At 39.8% G+C, this 20,018-nt stretch overlaps 1 protein-coding gene across 4 annotated transcripts in view; it reads left to right on the top strand.

Moving 5' to 3' along the window:
* The window catches only part of hivep3a (HIVEP zinc finger 3a), a 53,873-nt gene that overhangs the window by 16,182 nt on the left and 17,673 nt on the right, over positions 1–20,018 (top strand). For 2 of the 4 annotated variants that reach the window (XM_067411673.1, XM_067411670.1), the window contains exons 2-4: positions 2,143–2,217; positions 14,163–18,329; positions 19,532–19,671. In XM_067411673.1, coding sequence (XP_067267774.1) covers positions 14,547–18,329; positions 19,532–19,671 — 3,923 coding nt within the window. In that variant the 5' untranslated portion in view covers positions 2,143–2,217; positions 14,163–14,546. Of the gene's footprint in view, positions 1–2,142; positions 2,218–5,034; positions 5,144–10,985; positions 11,096–14,162; positions 18,330–19,531; positions 19,672–20,018 lie in introns of those variants that run through there. The other 2 variants (XM_067411672.1, XM_067411671.1) reach the window with 2 other exon arrangements.

Here is a 20,018-nt window from a genome sequence, read left to right as displayed (position 1 = left end):
TTTTTTATCAAAGTTGGATTCGAGCCCTTTCCAAATCTGTTTTTCCTTCTTTCATAGCTTGTCTATAGCAAAAAGTTATGGTTATCTGAAGTCGGCTGATCGCTCTGATTTTCAGGATTGGAATTCTGAGAAAAACAGGTTTAAATAACTGTGACACCCAAATTTTACCAAGATATTTTCAGAGATGATAGACAAGATGTTATAGAATGATAATTTAATGAAAAACCAATTGACAAAAAAAAATGACATTCAACCTATTTTTTGACTTTACTGAAAATGTTCCATCGCGACATCCGACGGGTTTTCCCAGATCGCATCACATATGATGCTTCTGAAATAAAACTCAGAAATATGTGATGAATTGTTTTTGTAAATATGACTCATAATACATCATGTACAGTCTTTATAAGTGTATGAATCAACTTTACCTATGGTCTAGTGTTAAAAAAACAAAGCAAAATCGCAATACATTGCAATATTGAATCGCAATACATATCCTATTGGCACCCAAGTATCGTTATAGTATCGAATCCGGAGATAGGTGTATCGTCCCAGCCCTAATATATACAGTATACAAACAAAGGGAACTAGATAAGGAATAGGTGAACATAACCAATTGATCAAAGAGTAGTGAGGACAATGGCAGAACCATTGTGGAGGGAAGGAGGAGCCTTGCGGAGCCAGAGGGGTGGAGAGACGAGGTGTAGCCGGACAACCAGAAGTCCAAGGCGAAGCCAGAGCAACAATGGACCAAGGTGATGCCATAAGAAAGAGGGAGTCTGGCGAAGCCCAAAGGATGATGGACCTGTAACTGTGTGAGCGTGGAGCCAAGGTGGAGCCGATGGGTCGGAGGGCTGAGGTGGAGTTCAGGGCTTGAAGGCTTGAGGTGAAGCCAGGGGATCAAAACAGCAGAGCAGCACTGGAGACCTGGAAGCTCAGATGGATCTGAGCAGCTGGGCGGAGCCACTGATGGAGTTGAAGGGCTGAAGGGAGCAGGCGGTGATGGGGCCAAGGGAGCAGCTACGAAGGAGACAGGAGACTGGATGGGATCAGAAGTGATTGGAGACTCTGGGAGCAGACATTTTCCAATTTTGTCAAATATGTCAATGGGACCAAGCTCAGCATACTTACTTCAGTGGCAGGAGGATGGGCGGGACTCCACTCCATGCCTCCAAACTCCACTAACACACCCTCAGTGATGGATGCTTGTGCTGGCTTTCACACCTGGTCAATCTCCAAGATGGGCTCGGTCTCCAGGACGAAGATAGCCTCTGGTGTTTGATCTGGCTTCAACCATCATTTAGAAATCATGGGATTTTGGCTTTTACCTCCTTATTGAGTCCAGTCCAATAGAATGAGATGAGTGCACTGTCAGGGTAGTGAGTATGAAAAGCTAAATTGAAAAACTCTTTGATGTGATCCTCAAGGAATTGCTCCTCCCAAGTAAGCAATGAGCAGATGAATAGCTGTTAAATCAATATGCAACAATATCAATATCAGTTCTTTTGTTAGATGACAGTCATTATTAAACTTAACCACTCTTAACATTTTCTCATTCATTTATGTTTCTTTTCGCTCTAATATGTTAAAAAGTTTAAGCAGTCCTGAACTGTGTGGATGTATTTAAAATATTGTGATATACATAATTTATCAAACTCTCCATCAATAGACATTTTATCATATTTATTGTGTATTTAGCCTTTCGTTTAGACCAGGGATTTCAAACTGGAGTCTTGGGATTCCTTGAAGGCCACAAGGGAGTGACTGGAGTTTCATGAAGTCTAGAGAAAAACTGTTTAAAAATGTAAAATAAATAAATATAAAATAATAATAATAATACAATAAATAAGTAAGTAAATAATAAAATAGGTTATAAATAAATAAATTAATTAATAAAAATGTGATTAAATAAATATTATGTTACTAATCTATTAAATAGATTTAATATATAAAATATGATTAAAATAAGAATTGATTAATGTCAATCAAAATATAGATTAAAATAGATTACATTTATTAAATTTTAATGTTTAAACCCTTTATAAATTGGGGGTCCTACAAGGATTCATATTGTCTGTGACATCTAAAAATTGGAAACCCCTGGTTTACACTGTATGTGAGTAATTGTTTCTATTTTTGCAGGTGACATTGAGCCCAGAGTTTTCTCCTTTGGTGCAAAGAACAGGATTTTCAGACAGACCCACCTAGAGTACACTGGTAAGACAGAGACTCACCTAATGTCTGATGATCTAGTCTAATGTGACGTGACAGGCGAGGATGGGTTGAATGTGATCTATGACAAGGACATCTAGGGGATGTGTGGGGCTATTGAATAACTCAGGGTACATGTATTCTGTCTATAATTATCTGCTGTGGTGTACCAGCTCTCTCCAAAGCAATGATAACACATCTCATATTTTTTTTAGTAATGTGCAGGGACTATGGTTTTACATAATGGCTTTTCAAATATACTGTTGTTTCTGGAAAATAGTAAATTTAACCGTTTCACAACCTCCCGTGGATTAGCGCACATTTTTAATTACACGTCTTGAGATCCTGCTTTAATAAAGATACAGTTGCTCTACATTTTGTATTTTTAAAGGCTCTGTTCTGTGCAAACAGCTCCTTATCCCTGCTACTTGTAAGTTATAATTGATATTGTCAGATTAGACAGAAACTACAAAGTTTACAGTTTTTTGTTTGTTTGTTTGTTTGATGCTGATTTGTGAATGGTATTTTCACAGCCAATGCTTGTGGAAACAGTGCATATGGTGTATTTACTGGAATCAGGGAATTTGAAAGGGTACATAATACACAGTTTCCGCCAAATCCCCTGCCTCGACAAGATATCTGCCGTGGGCAGAGCTAAAGAGTCACGAGCATGCGCGTCTTCAAGCTGCGACATCATTATAAATAAAAAGTGAACAAAAATGTTTGTGTTGTTTACATTATATGCACTTGTGTGCCGATTGCCAAAACCCTGACATTTGATGCAGTTTTACTCACTGCCTGCGATCTGCAAATCCATCATTGAACTGGAACTTGTTTACAAAACATTCGTCACCGAAATTCTGGGAACAAACAAACATTTGTGCACAACTCCATTGCTGCCCCAGAAAAACAAACTACATCCACTGTTCCCCTAACGCTGGGTTCTTTGGGGAGCTGAAAAACAAAATACACATCCCTCACAACCAAAAACACAATTCTTTGGTGATGTTGTTGAAAAATCTCTCGGCTTCCATAACCCAAAAGAAGCATGTTGATGGGCATGCTCTTGCTTTCGCTCTGGGTGATGTGTGCACACGCTTATCAGGGAGAAGTGCCCATACAAGGAATTCCACCCTTTATTATGTAATACAGGGACATACTCGAAAAAAAAACTTTCCGAAACTTATCCGAATCCAGAAGGAGTGTATTTGGCACAGAAATACTCTGTCATACGTCCAACCTGTGTCTTGAAACTTTGGCTATGCTTAGCATGAGAATGCAAGTCTTTAACTCTTAAATGCATTAATGTTTCGCCAATCATTCTTACATATTCGGGTCTTTAGCGACCCGCTACCTAACACTGATGGATCTCTACCTGAGATAATATAAAACTCCTCTGATATTAGAGTAACAATTATAGAAGAATAAAACAAAGCATATTTTGTTACCTTTTTGGAGCTTGGAAGGGCTCAGTTTGAGCAGATGTTTTATGCCATCATCACTGTCCTCGTCAGAGCTCATTTCCCAGTACATTCAGCTAATGAATATATGTTATATGAAAATATGTTTGAGGCTGGGAATATGAGCCAATTCATGATCTCAAAAAACTATATCATTTTCAATATATCGCTGACAGCTTCACCACATCCATCAAGTGACAAGTGACATCAAATATGACTGTCACTGTCACTTGGATCTGGTGAAGCTGTCAACAAATAATTGAATCTTTGATGATGGAATAAGTGAATTGCACTTATTTTGTCATCAAAGATTCAATTATTGTTGTGCACAAAAAGAAATATACGTACACTGATACACACCTCGGGTCGTTAGCGACCCTATACAATTTCTACAAAAAATGAATGGGAAAACAGACATTCTTTTATAATTTTATGATTTTTTTTTCTTGTTATATTGTTTATAATGAATTGATTGAGGAATAGTTAGAAGTTTGTTTTGTAACTTTAAAAAATGAATGAGGGGGAGGTTAGTGAATGACATCCCGGGTTGATAAAGACCCGAGGTATGCATTTAAGGGTAAACAGTGTAAATAAGTCAGGATGCATGAAATAGCATTAGGACCCAGGACAGAAAAGAAAGGGACCCAGGACAGATTCCTGAGGTACCCCATGTCTTCTTTCCACCAATAGTGTGCTGCTGCTGGTGTGGTTGCCCCAAATGGCAAACGAAATGTCTCAGTGATAGTGCCTCGGGATCGTGCCTGCCCAACATGTGTATTTGCACAGACAGTTTTTGAGCGCAGGCTGAGTCCCAGATCATCCTTCCAAGGACTTGAGACCCTGGGGTTGAATCTGAATCCAGACTATAAAACCTGATGAATCTGCATGGAAAGGACCATCCTGCCACAGAACATACATCTTGTAAGAATTCACTACTAGCGAGAGCTTTGGAAGATGCAACACTCCTAGTGGAACCCATAGAAAGTGAAGCCATTCTGTGCACCTCAGAGGAGAGGGTGATCATCTCAGTGATTGCCTGGTTACTGCGTTCCCTTTATTGCAGCCACCAAAGCAGACCAGAGGCTGAGAGGATTTACACCACTGGCCTAAATGGGGGCCATAGATCCTCAGAGCATGGACTATACATAGCAGGTACAGACTTTGAAGGAATTTTTGGAATATAGTCTGGTCTGGGGAATAGCAAAGTCTAAGCAGGAAGATGCTACTGACAGGGCCTGCAAGTTTCCTACTCTCTTAAGTAAAGTCAATGTTAATAACAGATCCACTTTAAGTTTCAGAATTTTTTTCAGAGACTGACTCCAAGGGCTCAAATGGGGCTTCTGCTAAGGCTCCCAGGACCAATGCTAGGTCCCAGGAGAGAACTCACGACTGGCAGATAGGCCTCAGCCGTCTGGCATTGCACAAGAACTGAGACAGCAGAGGATGCCTTCCAACAGAAGCTCTCTCTAAAGGTATGTGGCTAGCTGAAATGGTGGTCACATAGACCTTTAGTGTAGCAGGGGTCAAACTCATTGAAAGCCATTCTTGAAGCAATTACAGCACTTAATTAACAGGGCACTTGACTGGGTTCAGATTGAGCTGCTCGTACCATGATACAATGAGTCGCCATTTTAGGGCATACAGTTTCCTGGTGGAAGGGGCTCTAGAACTCAGAATTGTCTCAACAATTCTATGAGCTGGTACCCCTCAGGGGCCAGACCCGAAGTTTCCAGATCTCCAGCTTGGGGTGGTAAATTGTCCCCTGCACTTGAGATGGAAGATCTCTCTGAACTGGGATCTCTCATGGAATGCCGTCGAGGAGAGATACTAGGTCTGAGAACCATACCATTAGGTGAACCCTTGCTAGTACCCCTGGGAGAAGAGCTATCATAGGAAAGGCATACAGACACAGCCTAGGCCACATCTGTACCATGGCATCCAGCCCCTAGAGGAGCTGGAGGTGTGAGGGTGAACCAGAAAGGACAGTGGAACGTTTCCTCTGAGTCAAACCGGTCCACTTCTGGTCGACAATACCTGCCATATCAATTCCACTACTTGTGGATAGAGTCACCCTTTTCATGGGCCTCCACCCCTGCCTTGACAAGATATCTGCCCCCTCTGTCCTGGAATATAAACTGCTTTCAAAGACAGCTTCTGTGTCCTCAGAGCAGGATCTGCTGTGCCCGCCTAAAAAGGGGCCTTGAATGCAGCCTGGCGATTTATGTAAGAGACTACAGATGTGTTGTCTGTGCAGAGTAACACATGATAGCCCCTCAGGTGTGGAAGGAAGTGTTTCAATGCTAGAAATCATCTTGAGGCAATTTATGTGTCACCAAAGACCACTGGCTGGGCGGCCATCAAGAGTTTGTCACTTTGGCTTTGAAAACACTTGATTCTAGAAGATCATCCATCATCATACATGTATCACACTAATTGTAATCATCATTTTCTGATTGGTTCCTTGTTCGTATTCTGTACATAGGCTAAATATTTTAAATGATATTTACTTTTTCTGATGATATTAGGGGGTATTTTTACCTTTTGTGAGGTCATAATTTCTAACCTTATGAAAATGTGAAAGCGCATGAAAGTGTGTTGTCCATTTATATCACTTAATTTGTCACTTGTCCTATTCATTGAAATTCTCAATATGAAAAATTGTAGCTGTTACCTACTCAAATCAACATCAAAATATATGCAAAATATTCAGAGATACAAAAATAATAATAAGAGACATATAGAAAAGGACTAAAACACCCTGAACCAGCATGGAAACTCATTATGGTTTATATACTGGTCTTTTTTAGCAGGGATATGTTTCAAGTTTGCCCTTTCTCTTCCAGCAGTTTATTACCTTCAGTACTGCACAAAGTACTGCACACTGAGCTTCAGATTGCTTCAAAGCATTTGAATGGAAAGAAACAGAAAACGGTGGTGATGTCAGATTTCCTGGTCCTATTTCAGCTGGAGCAGAGGACATTCTCCAGAGCCACTCTAACTGGACCCCCTTTTTTCCACCTGCGGCCTGATTCTTTCCATCTTGTGCAGATTCAGGGCTGATGGGAGCAGCTGAAAGCTAAATGGGAAAGTGTGCTTGAAGTGTGTCACCTCACTCTCTTCACACTAGAAAAAGAAAACACAAAGCAGCATTTCAAAAATAACCAAAAATGTCCAGTTCTGTCTGGAATGAATGAGGGAATCCTTATAAAAGATTCTGTGTGCCAACAGACACTAGATTTGCATTATACTATGTTACCTTTGAGCCAGTGCTGTTGAAGACTTCATGGGAAATACAGCTTCTCCTATAATTTCATCAAAAATACAGCAATGACTAAAAATAATCTATAATAATTGCCACTCCTGGAGCATTTTAAATAATATATTTTAAAAGAATAAACTACTGAATGTAATGCGAACTGAATGTTTCATGGTCATGTTCAGTTTTACGTTTAGTTTTATTTGTTCTGTTTTTTTTTTTTTGGCTCCACGATCTGTTTAGTTTCTTTTCCCATGGTTGTTGATTTAATTACTCACCTGCCTCTAGTTCTGTTAGTTATCTATTTCCCTTGGTTCTGTGTTCAGTCTCGTTTATGTTTGTGTGGTTGTGTTATTATTATTACTCTGCGATCTCCAGCATTTTTCCTAGTTTAATTGTGAACAAAAGTTTACTGTGGTATTCTCATTCATCGTGCTATAATTACTGCCAGCAACACGTGTTACAGAAGACTGAAGAATAATATCTGAAGTTCAATATCTGTCCCGCTGAAGAGGACATCACCAGCCCCAGTCCAGAATAGAGAGCCCAGTCAGCGGTCCACACTGCCCAGCATGGACATACTGCCTGAGCCCACCAAAGACCCTGAGCCTGAACAAATGCCAAAGGCCCTTTTCGTCCCAGACCCCACTCACAAGATAGAGTCTGACCAAGTGTGAGAGTCTATGCCAGTGGGTGTCCTTGTGGAGTATGAAGGGATGGAGTGGAACCCCACCCATACTCCTGCCAATGTAGGTGAGCTGTGTCTGGCTTCATAATTATTATGCAAGGAAGTGGAAGAAGATACTCCTTGTGGTGTCCCATGTCCAGTTCCAAGTCTCTTATGTCTCCCCCTCTGTTGACTCCAGTCTGCTGCATGGAACCGCCTTGAGACTTCTGGTTGTCAGCTCCACCTTGGCATGTGAATCTCCTGTCTCCGCCTCTGGGCCACTGAGCCCATCATTCTGCCTCAGCTTGTTGATCAGTTGGCTCCACCTTGGCTCCTCCCTATCTTGGATCCACCTGGGACCCTCCAACTCTCCTGACTCACAGTTTTCTGTTTCTAGCATGATTGGACTGCTGACTCTACCCTGGCTCCTCCAGCATAGGCCTTCGTCATAGATATGCTCTGTGTTCCCGCCTGGTTTCTCCTACCTTCGTCTCCTTCCTGGCTCCTCCCGTAGTCTTTGTCGCCCTGGTTTCTGCCACCATAATCTCCACCATGGCATTTCCTTCTGCCAGCCCCTAGAAGGTCATGTCCCTCTCCAGCGCCACATCCTCCACTGGAACCCCCTGAGGATGTGCCTTCTGGGAGGGGGAACTAATGTCATGGTCATGTTCAGTTTTGTGGACTCTTATTTAGATATTTTGTTCTGTTTCCTTTGGTTCCCGTATCTTTGATCTGTTTAGTTTCCATGCTTGTTGATTATGCACATGTCTCTATTATGTTAGTTCTGTTAATTATCTATTCATGTGTATTTAAGCCCTTAGTTCCCTTGGTTCTGTGTTCAGTGTAATTTGTTTCCTAGTTTTGTTTAAGCGTGTTTCCCAGTTTAATTGTAAATAAAACATTTTCTGTGGTATTCTCCTTCATCATGCTATTATTACAGCCACCAATATGAATTAAAGAATGTATTTACAGTATGGTAAACTTAAATATTCTTTAATGTTATTTCTATTGAAAGTTGTCATGTATTTAAATACATGTCATACATTAATGTCATACAAGTTATTATGTGTAATTTATTATATGTAAAATTTTATTACCTTTAAATGTAATATTGAGTAACAAACTACAGTTAGAATGATATGGGCTTTAGTATGTTAGCCAACACATCAGATAAGTGTACTTCTTTAAAGCATGACAAAAGATTAACATAATGATTTGAAATGTACTTTAAAGTAAAATGTTTAATTTAATATTAAAACAAAGTGCACTTTTTAAAAGTGTACTTAAGCGTGTTAAGACTCATAGTCATGAAAATCTACTCTCTTTACGTACAGTTTATTAATCTGTAATTTATTTTTTGAAAAAGATGATGAAAACAACTTGAATCCAAGGAGCTCTAAAATTTTTTTAGATTATTATTATTATTTTTATTTTTTTCTGAGGCTAAAGGCAGCATCCTTCAACTGAAGTAGCACCACCCTTGCTTAATGGGTTGCTGTAGACCAGGGGGGTATTCCAGAAAGCAAGGTTAACTTACCGTCACATATACCCTGAACTCTCGGGCCTAGTTTCTCAGACAGGGCTTAGTTCAATTAGGGCATTTAAGTAGCTTTTATAAACATTCTCTAGAAAAAAAAAAAACATTACTGTTGTGCATCTTGAGACAAAACAATGGCACTGACACATTTTAAGATATGAGAGTGCAAGTTACTTTCTATTAAAACATCTCAAACATGCATTTTAATCTAGGGCTAGGACCTTAAGCCCTGTCTGTGAAACCAGGGGTCGGTTGTTTAACCTAAACCTTGCTTACTCGAGGTATGCAGGTTCCAAAACTACGGTCTGGAGTAAGTTAAGTTAACCTGGAGTACGTAACTCAAAATTAATGGTGACCACATAAAGACATTCTTAAAATATATAACTATATATTCATAGGCCTCTGAAACAAACTAACTCTGGAACATATCCTCCCCTGAGCAGGCTATGTACAGAGAGTAAGTTGCAATGGTTACTTATACTCTGAAAGTTCCCTCCCTTTTTGGAACTGAAAGTAGAGGTTATCCATTTACTCTGAATAAACTTACAAGTCACATAACCTGTACATATTTGGGGGCTGGATACTTCTCCTTCATTATTGTCACTTTGTGTTCTTTTTGAAGAATTTTCGGAGCCTCATAAAATCGGTGTAAATATGTGTTTAATACCATTGTGTATGAAATTTGGTATATAAATAAACTTGCCTTGCAATTAAGCTAAAAATATAAACAACTACATCATCATGTTGACATGCTATATTTTACTATAAAACTCTTACGACAAACATGTCTTCTAATATCTTCAATTGATGCGTATACCAAGCTGCAGCGGACACATTTGTAAACGACTTTACTTGGATCCATTATGCTAGCTGTCTCTTTAATACCGTGTGGTTTATATACATGTTGCTGCTGATTGGGCTGACATTTTTGACACACCCACCAAACAAGATTAAACGTATCTCACACCGTTGCACACCGTTTCCAGGAAACATGTCGTTCAACTCGGAAAACGTTGCACAACGGTTAGAGCTTGAAAGTGCCCCAGGACTAACTAAAAACACAGGAACTAAAAATAGACACAACAAGACAAAAGAATATCAAAATAAGAGTCCATGAAAACAGAGACAAGGTAATCAAGGTAAACATTTAGATATTTTACTACACAAGATTAACATACTGATTAAGAAATTATTTCTTGATGTTCTTGATGAAGCATCATTATGGGTCCCAACTGGATGTCATGCTTCACTGGGAGACTATGAGAACAATTGACAACAAATATCTGATTGTTTATTGGAAAGTCTTGCCTTTTAATCTTTGTATTTTTTTGCAATGGAAGCCTTTAAAATTGAACAACACAATTATTAAGTCAGTGTGTGTTATTAGTCAAAGTCTTTTTGCTAATCCATTCCATTTTATGCCTATTCAGCTCATTACACTGAATTGCCATCCTTTTTACTTGTGTGATGCAATGTATTTCTGAGTGAAAACAAAATGTTCAATGATAAAATAATGTAGATTGAGACTTGATTTCGTGCATGTTCTGTTGGGTGTTGACTGGATTGCGAAAAGTGGGAAAGTACATTCTTGGATGAAGCCAGTCCAGATTGCGAGACCAGGTGATGTCTTAAAAAAAAAGTAAACATGGTCAATTTTGACACCCTCCCCAACCCCTCCGTCCCTGAAAATATATGACACATTTTGGCATTGCTAAGCAGCATCTGTGCCTCCCCACTCATAAAAATATCTTTATTGTCTATCCACCGTACATGAAGCATAATCTCGCCTCCCCTTTGCCTTACGGTTACCGCGCTAGTCTACGGCAGCTCATTCATACATTCAGCCTCTCTCTCTCACTGTCTCTCTTGCTATGACTCACTCGCTCTCAGCCTTGCAGACTTCACTCAAAGCCTGACTGCTCTCACATATTAGCAGGGCTGAAGAGGAGACCTGCAGCTTCCAGGTAATAAAAACATAAAAAGAAAAAACAATGATGATAATTAGTCTAATCTGCTTGATTACTAGATTACACACACATCCATTTCTGCAGAGCTCACATTTACAGAATCTTGATGCTGCTTATCTTAAAGGGCTCTCGGCTATCTGTATGGTTCGTATTATGTGTTATGCTGAATTGTGAGAGGTATATATGTCTGGTCGTACAGTATGTACCAACTGACGTTGAGTCTGGGAGGCTGTGTGCTGTCTGTAGTGTACTGTGCGTGTGTGTGTGTTTCAAATGGCTGCCAGTACAGAAGGCAAGCAAAGAGAGAATGAATGGACTGACTGTACTGCGTATGTGTCCTCCTCTACGCTGCTGCTGTATGAATGAGACTCGGGGCGGATGGATGCCGGGGGTGGCCCAGGGCTTTTTCACTGGAGGGAGGGGAAATTTAAATCCTGGGAGATGGACGTTGAACAGTTTAGATGAGGTCACTGGGATTGGGTTGATGGTTTGCTAATGTGATAATCGTAAGGTGTACGGAAGAGACTGGGAAGAATAGATGCATAGGAAAGGCAAAAGATTGCTTATCTGGAATGCCTGACACAGGTGTTTAGTGCATCAACAGATGCAGAATAACTGCAGAGTATAGATTCTTTGTGTAGTTTATCTCTGTCTGCATGAGTAATGTTTATATAATGTGAAGTTATACAGAGAGGTTTCATAATGAGCTTGCAATAACTGCGGACAGAACAATTGTTAATCGGATGTCAATGTTTAACCAGTATGCTTTTTTATCTGTCTTGACCTTTTTAATTTATAGTGACTATGTATGCGAGTGTTTTTTAATGCTTTATTTATTATGAGCCACAATAGTGCAGGTAATAGCGCTTTGGTAATCCTGGGCTGATCATTTGTATTTAATTTTAAAAAACCTAATTATTTTTATTTATTTATTCGCATTCACCTTGATTGAATTGGAAATTTGTTTTGTTAAATTTTTTAAAGAAAACAACGAAAGTAAGTACTTGGTTCTGAAGTTGTTTTTCCTTGTCCATCACCTCCTGTCTAGAGAGATGAGGATTTTTGGAGGGAAGGGGGGCACCTTGGCTTGTCAGCCGCTCACTCTGTAGTCAGGGAGGATGCTGGGAGATAAATTTAGCCCTCCAGCTTTGCTTCCATCTGCCATTGCATGGTTTAGGGCCGTTGCTATAGGAACCACCATGGGTGCCCATTAGTGAGCGAAAGGGAAAATTGGCAAGGTTTCTTAAACGTATTAAACAACATATTTTAGATTTGGTTAAGTACAGTGTAAAGCTTCTGTTTTGTGTGTTTGTGATTTTAACAGAGTGGACGAAGCTTTATTTCCAGTTTCTAACCATCTGAGTCTGGTAGGGTTACACTGTAGTTTGGTAAGACTCATCACTGACCTTGTTATAAAATATTTTAAAATGCTCACAGGTGCCCAGTGACCATACACAGTGCAGCTGGATGATTCTCTTTGTCACATATTGAATGTTTTCATGTTCTCATGATTTCAGTACAATCATTGCCCATGGTCATCCCTTTTGCTGGCACAGTTCTTTTACATATACGTTTTGTCTGTGGTCTAGGAGAACATTATGTTTTGAATTGATTACCTAGAGAGATTTTATGATTTCACCCCAAAAGACTTCCTTGTGTGTTTCCAGTTAAATTCTAATTTTGTCTCTTAATCAAAAACATGTTTGGAAAAATAGCTCAGAGAAGACAGATCTCTCTGTAGAAGCAATATTTGTAGTTTACATTAATACAGAATTGTAGAACAGTTATAGAACTGTGTTTGAGCTAAAATGAGTCATTATGATATGCCACTGCAGTCTGTGATTCAAGGTCGCCAGTGTTTTTGAGTGGGAGGACAGAACAGGTGGTTCTAGAGAGATGAATGCTTGCTTGACTCACATCCAAGTCCAGACAACCACCATGTTTTAGGCCTCCTACACTATCCGTCCGACCTACATATACTCTTCAAACCTAACAAACCATGAGCCGCAGAATGACATGTGAATACAACCCAGTCAGTTTTATCTTACTTTGTTTAAATATGAGGTTCAGATCTTATTGTTTCATATTTTTAAAGTCTTCAAATCACTGAGCCCTTTTGTTAAAGCAAAGATTCATTAAGTATCTAAATTCTATCAGTTAATTTTCCTTTAATCAATTATTTTGGATAATTGAATATGATTGTCACCCATCAGATCCTCCACTCCCAATATTTATGCACAATACAGCATTCTTAAATCATACACTCATCAATATGTTCTGTTTTTACTGTAACTAGAAGTCTGTGATCACTTAGAGTTGGATTCACACAAGCATTGTGCAGGAATGTATAGTTGGCAGGGATTTTGATATACCAGCAGGATCTCCTGTGATTCCACACCTAACCGCCCCCTAAAGCAAAGCGTGGGTGCCAATACCAGCTGGTCAGTGAGTGGGATGCCTAATTCCTTATTGTGTTCTAGTGAAAGCAGTGTCAGAGTCAGTGAGTTCAGTCTTAAATTGTGCTTTTGTTAAGAATACCAAAAAAACGTCTTTACTCTTTGTTGGACACTACTTAGACATTTTTTTAAATATATATTTTTATATGCACATTCATGTACACTTTAGTGTTACTTTTAGTCCAGTTAGACAGTTTTTTTTTGTTTGTTTGTTTTTTGTTTTTAACCAATTTACGTGTATGTTAAAAGCAGGAAGAAGCTTAGCTATGATCCCATTAGATGTAGTTCATTAAGTGATTTAGTGATGTCTGAAGTTTTGGTACTTTGGTACCAAGCCGACTAAAAAAAGTATTTCTGCAGTATTGGAAATACCAAGTACAAACTTCGATGTCTAGATATCAGATCTTCAATCTATCTGACTGACAGGCAACCGCTTTCAAATGCTCACATTTATTTTGTGTGCATGCTCTGTGTGGACCACAGACCAGAGGATTTGAGCATTGCCACATACATGAATATAGAGCGTGTTGTGTATGATATTTTATCAGCCATTATAATGTAGAATTGACAGTCTGACTAATTCTGTTGCCTTCTGTTTTTTTTTGCAGAATTTCAATCTCTGAAGTGGATCATCATCTGAACAAGACAGAACATAAAGCATCTGCAGAACACAGAGACTTGAGAACCAGACAGAGCACTCATGGAAAAACATAGCTGACATGGATTTCCAAGGACAAGAAAGGACAAGAAAAAGAAGAGGCAGAATTATCTGTAACTGAAAAAAAGTTGTAGTGGTATTTCATAAAATTCATTTGGAGAAGCTCTTCTCACATCAAGCAATAATGTATACAGAATGTCCCAGTTGTGACAAATATGCACAATCCATGCATATGTTGAATGAAACAAAGTATTAAGCGATGCTCTGAATAAATTCAATTAATTGGTCATTCATAGTCTGAAATAAACAGTACTTCAGGCTTTCATCCCATTTTATGGAGGCCTTGCATAGCCAGTTGACCACAGGGGAGCAATCTGGAGGTTTAGAGAATCAGAATGAGACTCCAGTGGACAGCCCCCAGCCACATTCAGTCCCACAGTATCATGAACAGAACAAGGTTGTCACCCAGCAGCATCATGCACAACAGCAAAAACGTATTAATATTGAGAGAAAGCGTCTCAGATTACAGAAGAAAACTGCTCAGGAGACAGACACTGTTGAAGAGGGAAAGCCATCGAGGGCATCTGGTAGTTCTGAATATCTTGATGATAACATGAGGCAGTCTAGTGAAATGCCATCTGGAGCTTCATCCTCAGCAGTATCAGCTATACCATCTTGTTCCATGGATGAGGCCCTGGAAGGTACACCTCGGCAAAAACGTGAGCGTAAACCTCAAAAGCCTGGAAAGTATATTTGCTCATACTGTGGTCGTGCTTGTGCCAAGCCCAGTGTGCTTCAGAAACACATTCGTTCCCACACTGGAGAGAGACCTTACCCATGTGCACCTTGTGGGTTCTCCTTCAAGACTAAAAGTAACCTGTACAAACACAGAAAGTCACATACTCACAAGGTGAAAGCTGGTCTGACTGCAGACAGGGAGGGACCAAGTATAAGTTGTTCAGAGGAGCCACTTACAGAATCAGATGAAGAAAGCCAACCATCTTCCTTTTTAGAAAAACAAAGTATATCCATTCAAAAGCAAAATACCACAGATAAGTGCTCTGAGGGACAGTTACAAGGTACAGAGGATTCCCATGCAGTTAAAAAGAGACTTGCAATGAGACTTAGCAGAGGAAGACGTACACCCATTGGATCATCTGATGAAACATCCTCTTCATTTGGTCTAAGTAGCAAAGGTAGCACAGAGTCAGGATATTTCTCTCGATCTGAGAGCACAGAAGTCTCTCAAGATAGTCCACCAAACACAAGTGCCAAAAGCTATGCAGAGGTCATCCTTGGAAAGTTTGGTCGCCTTGGTCAATTACAAAGGACTGCTCATCAGCAACATGCCCATCCTTCCGGGCAAGAAAGTAAAAGAATTCCATTCTCTGTGCCTAAAAAGCAAGTAATTGACCACATAACTAAACTCATCACTATCAATGAGGCTGTGGTAGACACCAGTAAGATTGACAGTGTCAAACCAAGAAGGTTCTCACTCTCTAGGAGAAGCAGCACAGAACTGAAGCCAGCCTCTTCTAAAGAGCCTTTTATTCACAGTCCAAAAGAAATAGATGTGAATACAAAGAGCAGTGGTTCCATTACTCTTGGTGTACCTTGTGAGAAATTTCAGCACCATTCTCTCAGTATGCAACAAGCTGACCCAACATCAACTGCTCCTCTTCTGAGAAGTCACTCCATGCCCTCAGATCCAAGCGTTAGTGATGTGTCTGAAACTTCTCGTAGCCTTCGCCTTAGCCAATCCTTTGATGACCAGCAACCAGTTCAGAATCGGCGTCATGGTATGCTAAGACGACAGCCTGCCATTGAATTGCCCATTGGTGCTGAAATTACCATAGACGAACAACCCTATTCCAGCTCATCCTCTCATCCCTCAGTTCCTACAGTGCCTGATCCCAGCCAGAAACAAGAGTCACTTGAGTGTGATGCATGTGGTATAGCTTTTAATGACTGGGAGAGATATCAAACACACAAACAAAACTACTGCACGGTTCATATTTCTCAACAAACTGAAATTCCAGTCTATCAAGTGGAAGAACACACAAGAACATTCACAACTCGTTCTGGTGCTTATGCATTTAGAAAAAGAAGAAAAGAAGAGAGTATCGAACTTGATGATCCTTCCTTTCCTTCGGTTTCGTTTATATCACTCAAAGGATATACACAGTCTTGTGAACAGCCTATTAAAGGGACAATTGAATTAGGTCAAGAACATGGCTCAGAATGTGCTTTGAAAGGAATATCTGTCATACAGCATACTAGTTCATTTGAGAAACATGATAGTACTTTAAAAACCCCTGGACCAGATGAGGTCTCTCACTCTCATGATGTATCCCATTGTTCTCCTTGCTCTCAATCAAAGGAGCAGACAAGTAAACCATACTTCCGTAAACTTGTACGGCAACACAATGTCCAAGTGCCAGAGATTCTGGTCACTGAAGATTCAAACACCAACACCATGGCAATATCACCCCCTCCAACTGTCCCTAAAATCAAGGATGCTGAAAAGGTCAGTGAGTTCCAGTGGCCCCAAAGAAGTCCAACTTTGGCCCAACTTCCAATTGAAAAGTTACCACCTAAAAAGAAACGTCTCCGCCTTGCAGAAGCTGCCCAGTCATCAGGGGACTCAAGCTTTGAATCGATGTCCCTGCCTCACAGTCCAAGTCAAGACAGTTGTGTGTCTCACACCTCCAGTCGATCAACTTCATTTGAAGAGGCTTGCAAAGCTGATGCAGATATGATGCCAACTAGGAGATCAAGAGCAACTCATACTTTGACAATTCCCACAAATTCTCACCGAGAAATGAGGCGCTCTGCATCTGAGCAGGCACCCCATGTTCCTCAACATGTTAACCTTATTAAGGAAACTCGCAGTAAGTCATTTGACTTCAGCAGTTTGTCTCCAGATAGGACCCCTGCAGGATGGAGGGAAAGGCGGAAATGCCTTCTAATGAGGCATAGTGCAGTGAGGGAACCTGAGGAGGAAGATCAATCTTCTAAAGTCTTCAAGACCAATTCTCCAACTCAAAGGACTACCACATCACCTAGCCATAGCCCAGGCATCTCCTACAGTACAACCACCACCCATCTTCTGTCTTTAAGCAATACCGTACACTCATTTAGTGAGAAGCAGATCATGCAATCACAGGATGTTTTATCAGAGAATACCCAGCAGAATGCATTGCAGTTGACCACATTGATTCATACTGAACAGCCCACAACAATGGGAAGTCTGGTTTGTCCATCAGGTGCTGCCAGAGCTCATTATTCTTCAATGTCAACAGGACTCAAACTTGAAATTCCAATGGAGAATGACTTAGTGAATTCTGATACAAGGGTGAACCAACCATACCTCACTAATTATCACTACCATCAGAATCTCGGTTTTGACGTTACTTCAAACACAGAACTACTGAGACCTTTACCAGCCCAGAGAATTCCAGTCCGTCTAAATTCACACCCTCCACACCATGCAGGCCCTATTTATACTACAGTTTCACAAACATTTGCCTCAAGGCATCAGGAACCTTGCTGCTCTGGAGTCAGTTCAGTTGCAGTTGCCTCAAAGTTTGAAATTATGGACCAAAAACCAATATCTGATGGATCCAAATCAGTAAGTGCTGGAGCAACTAAACGCGTCCTATCCCCCACAAGCAGTGAAGAGCTCAGCCCAGAAAGTGAGCAACAGCAAAAACGGGTAAAAGAGGAGGAGAACCAGGAAAATGAAAGGGGAAATGATGAAGTTTTGATTAAATGCAAGAAGGATGAAAGACTGGGTGAGCAAAGTGTCATCTTCCCAACAGAACACAAAGAACCACCATTTCTGACTCTTAACACTAACCTTACTTTTAGCTGGTGCTATCTAAACTACACAAAGCCCAATCCATCCATACAGAGTGAACAACAAAACTCAGTCTATTCTTCATGGTGTACAAGTACCCGCAATCCATACCCTCCTGGCCTGACAAGCAAGGACATGCTAGCCCTGTTGCACTGCAGGCAGAGACAAACACCACTCATCTACACCATGGCAGCCATTTCACCCTCTCTGGACAGGATACAAGAGACGCCTGAATCCCAAAAGCCTAACGTGACTGAGGTAAATGTATCAAATTTTGCATTTATCAAGTCAATTATTTCTGCCCTGTTTGGAAATTTAGCTCACAGTTTGTTTGTTTTTTCAACTGATTACACACTTTTAAAGAAATTGCCTCTGTTTTTCAAAACTTTACACACAAATCCAAGAATTGCACACACAAAATGCAAAATGTCTCACATCTCTTGCAAAATGAAGCACTGCATTCAAAATATCACAAACACATCTCAAAAGCAAACATTTGTCTTATGTTGCAAACACCTTTGCCATAATATTCTATTTTTGGATAGTTATTCAAAACCTAAAGCTCATCTTTCATGAGCTTCTATGTACATTTCTGTACAAGATTGAAAGTAATTGGCAGAGAGATGCTGAAAAATTCACAGTAAACGCGAAAGCAAGATTGAAACCAAACTATTTATTTTTACTGTAAGCATTTGTGGTTGTGAATACAGTATTACACAGTACAAAAGAAAAGAAATACATCAACCATGTGTAGTTGGACAGAAACAAATATTGTGTTTAAAAAAGGAAATCAATATACTTCCTTTTAGATACTTCATGTTAGATTTCATGTGTTATATAGACAATTGTGTGTTGTGTTTTGCAAAAAGTGTTTTATGAAATTGAAAACTGAGTCGAAGGCCAAGAATTAGTGTATCGTTTTGCAGAAATGGTAAGATGTGGTTCTGGTGTTTGAGTGTCAGGTTTCAGAAATTGTGTGACAAGTAAGGATTTTGTGTGTAAGCAGTTGAAAAAAAAAACTGTAAGCTTATAAGCTGTGTTTTGGAACATGGTAGCTGGTTTCTAGCTGCTCCAAGCTGGTCATTAGTTGGTTAACCAGCTACCATGTTCCCAAAACACACTGACCACTTTAAGCTGAATTTTTCAGTAGGGATAATAACTGATATGCTAGCTGACATTGATATTATTAAATTGGGGGATTATGTTTTTTGCTCAGTGTTTTAAAAGGCATATGAGGGTTTAATTAATACAAAAGGTAAGTGACTTACAAATCTCACAATTAGCTTCACAGTCCCCACACTTTTAAGTCATTAAACTTAATCTTCACAAGACAACATTAAAGTAAACTTGTAAATTTTTAAATAAACTTAAAATGTTGAACGAGACTTCCCCCCCATCTCTGTCTCCCTGGGCACCCGAAATAGGGTTGGTGAACTTGCCCGTGTCTCTCTCGAGTGTAGGTACATGCCACTCATCCCACAGAACAGAAAGAAGCCCAGCAAGCTGAGTTGACAGAGGTAGAAAAGAAAACAGAGGAGGAGAAGGAGGATCAACTATCTACCTCCAAGTACAGCTCACGGGTACAGATTTGTGAGGGAGGGTAAGTCATTATAATACATAACACTTGTACAAATGCAACAAAAAGAAAGTGCAAAAGTGTACTGAATGTATATTTGCAGTATATCTTTGTTACATTGTTTGCAAGGCAGCGCTGTATAGAAATAGATTTTTGGTTGCTTCGTAATTTTCTGCAAGCAATTCAGCTTAAACCTTCATTTAACTTTGTTATGCAGATACTTTTATTCTCAGGTGTACTGTCTATGTGCTGTATATTTTACTTTTGTAAGCATTATACTTGTAAAATGTAAAAAGTTAATAAAAATTGATTTACCTCATTAGCATTTGGCTATTCAAAATGAAACCCAGAGTGATAATGTCATGGTAATA

The sequence above is a fragment of the Chanodichthys erythropterus genome, chromosome 15, assembly GCF_024489055.1.
Source record: "Chanodichthys erythropterus isolate Z2021 chromosome 15, ASM2448905v1, whole genome shotgun sequence".
Taxonomy (NCBI): Eukaryota; Metazoa; Chordata; class Actinopteri; order Cypriniformes; family Xenocyprididae; genus Chanodichthys; species Chanodichthys erythropterus.
The sequence above is the reverse complement of the archived record's forward strand: the minus strand, read 5'-3'. Positions and strand labels throughout refer to the sequence as shown.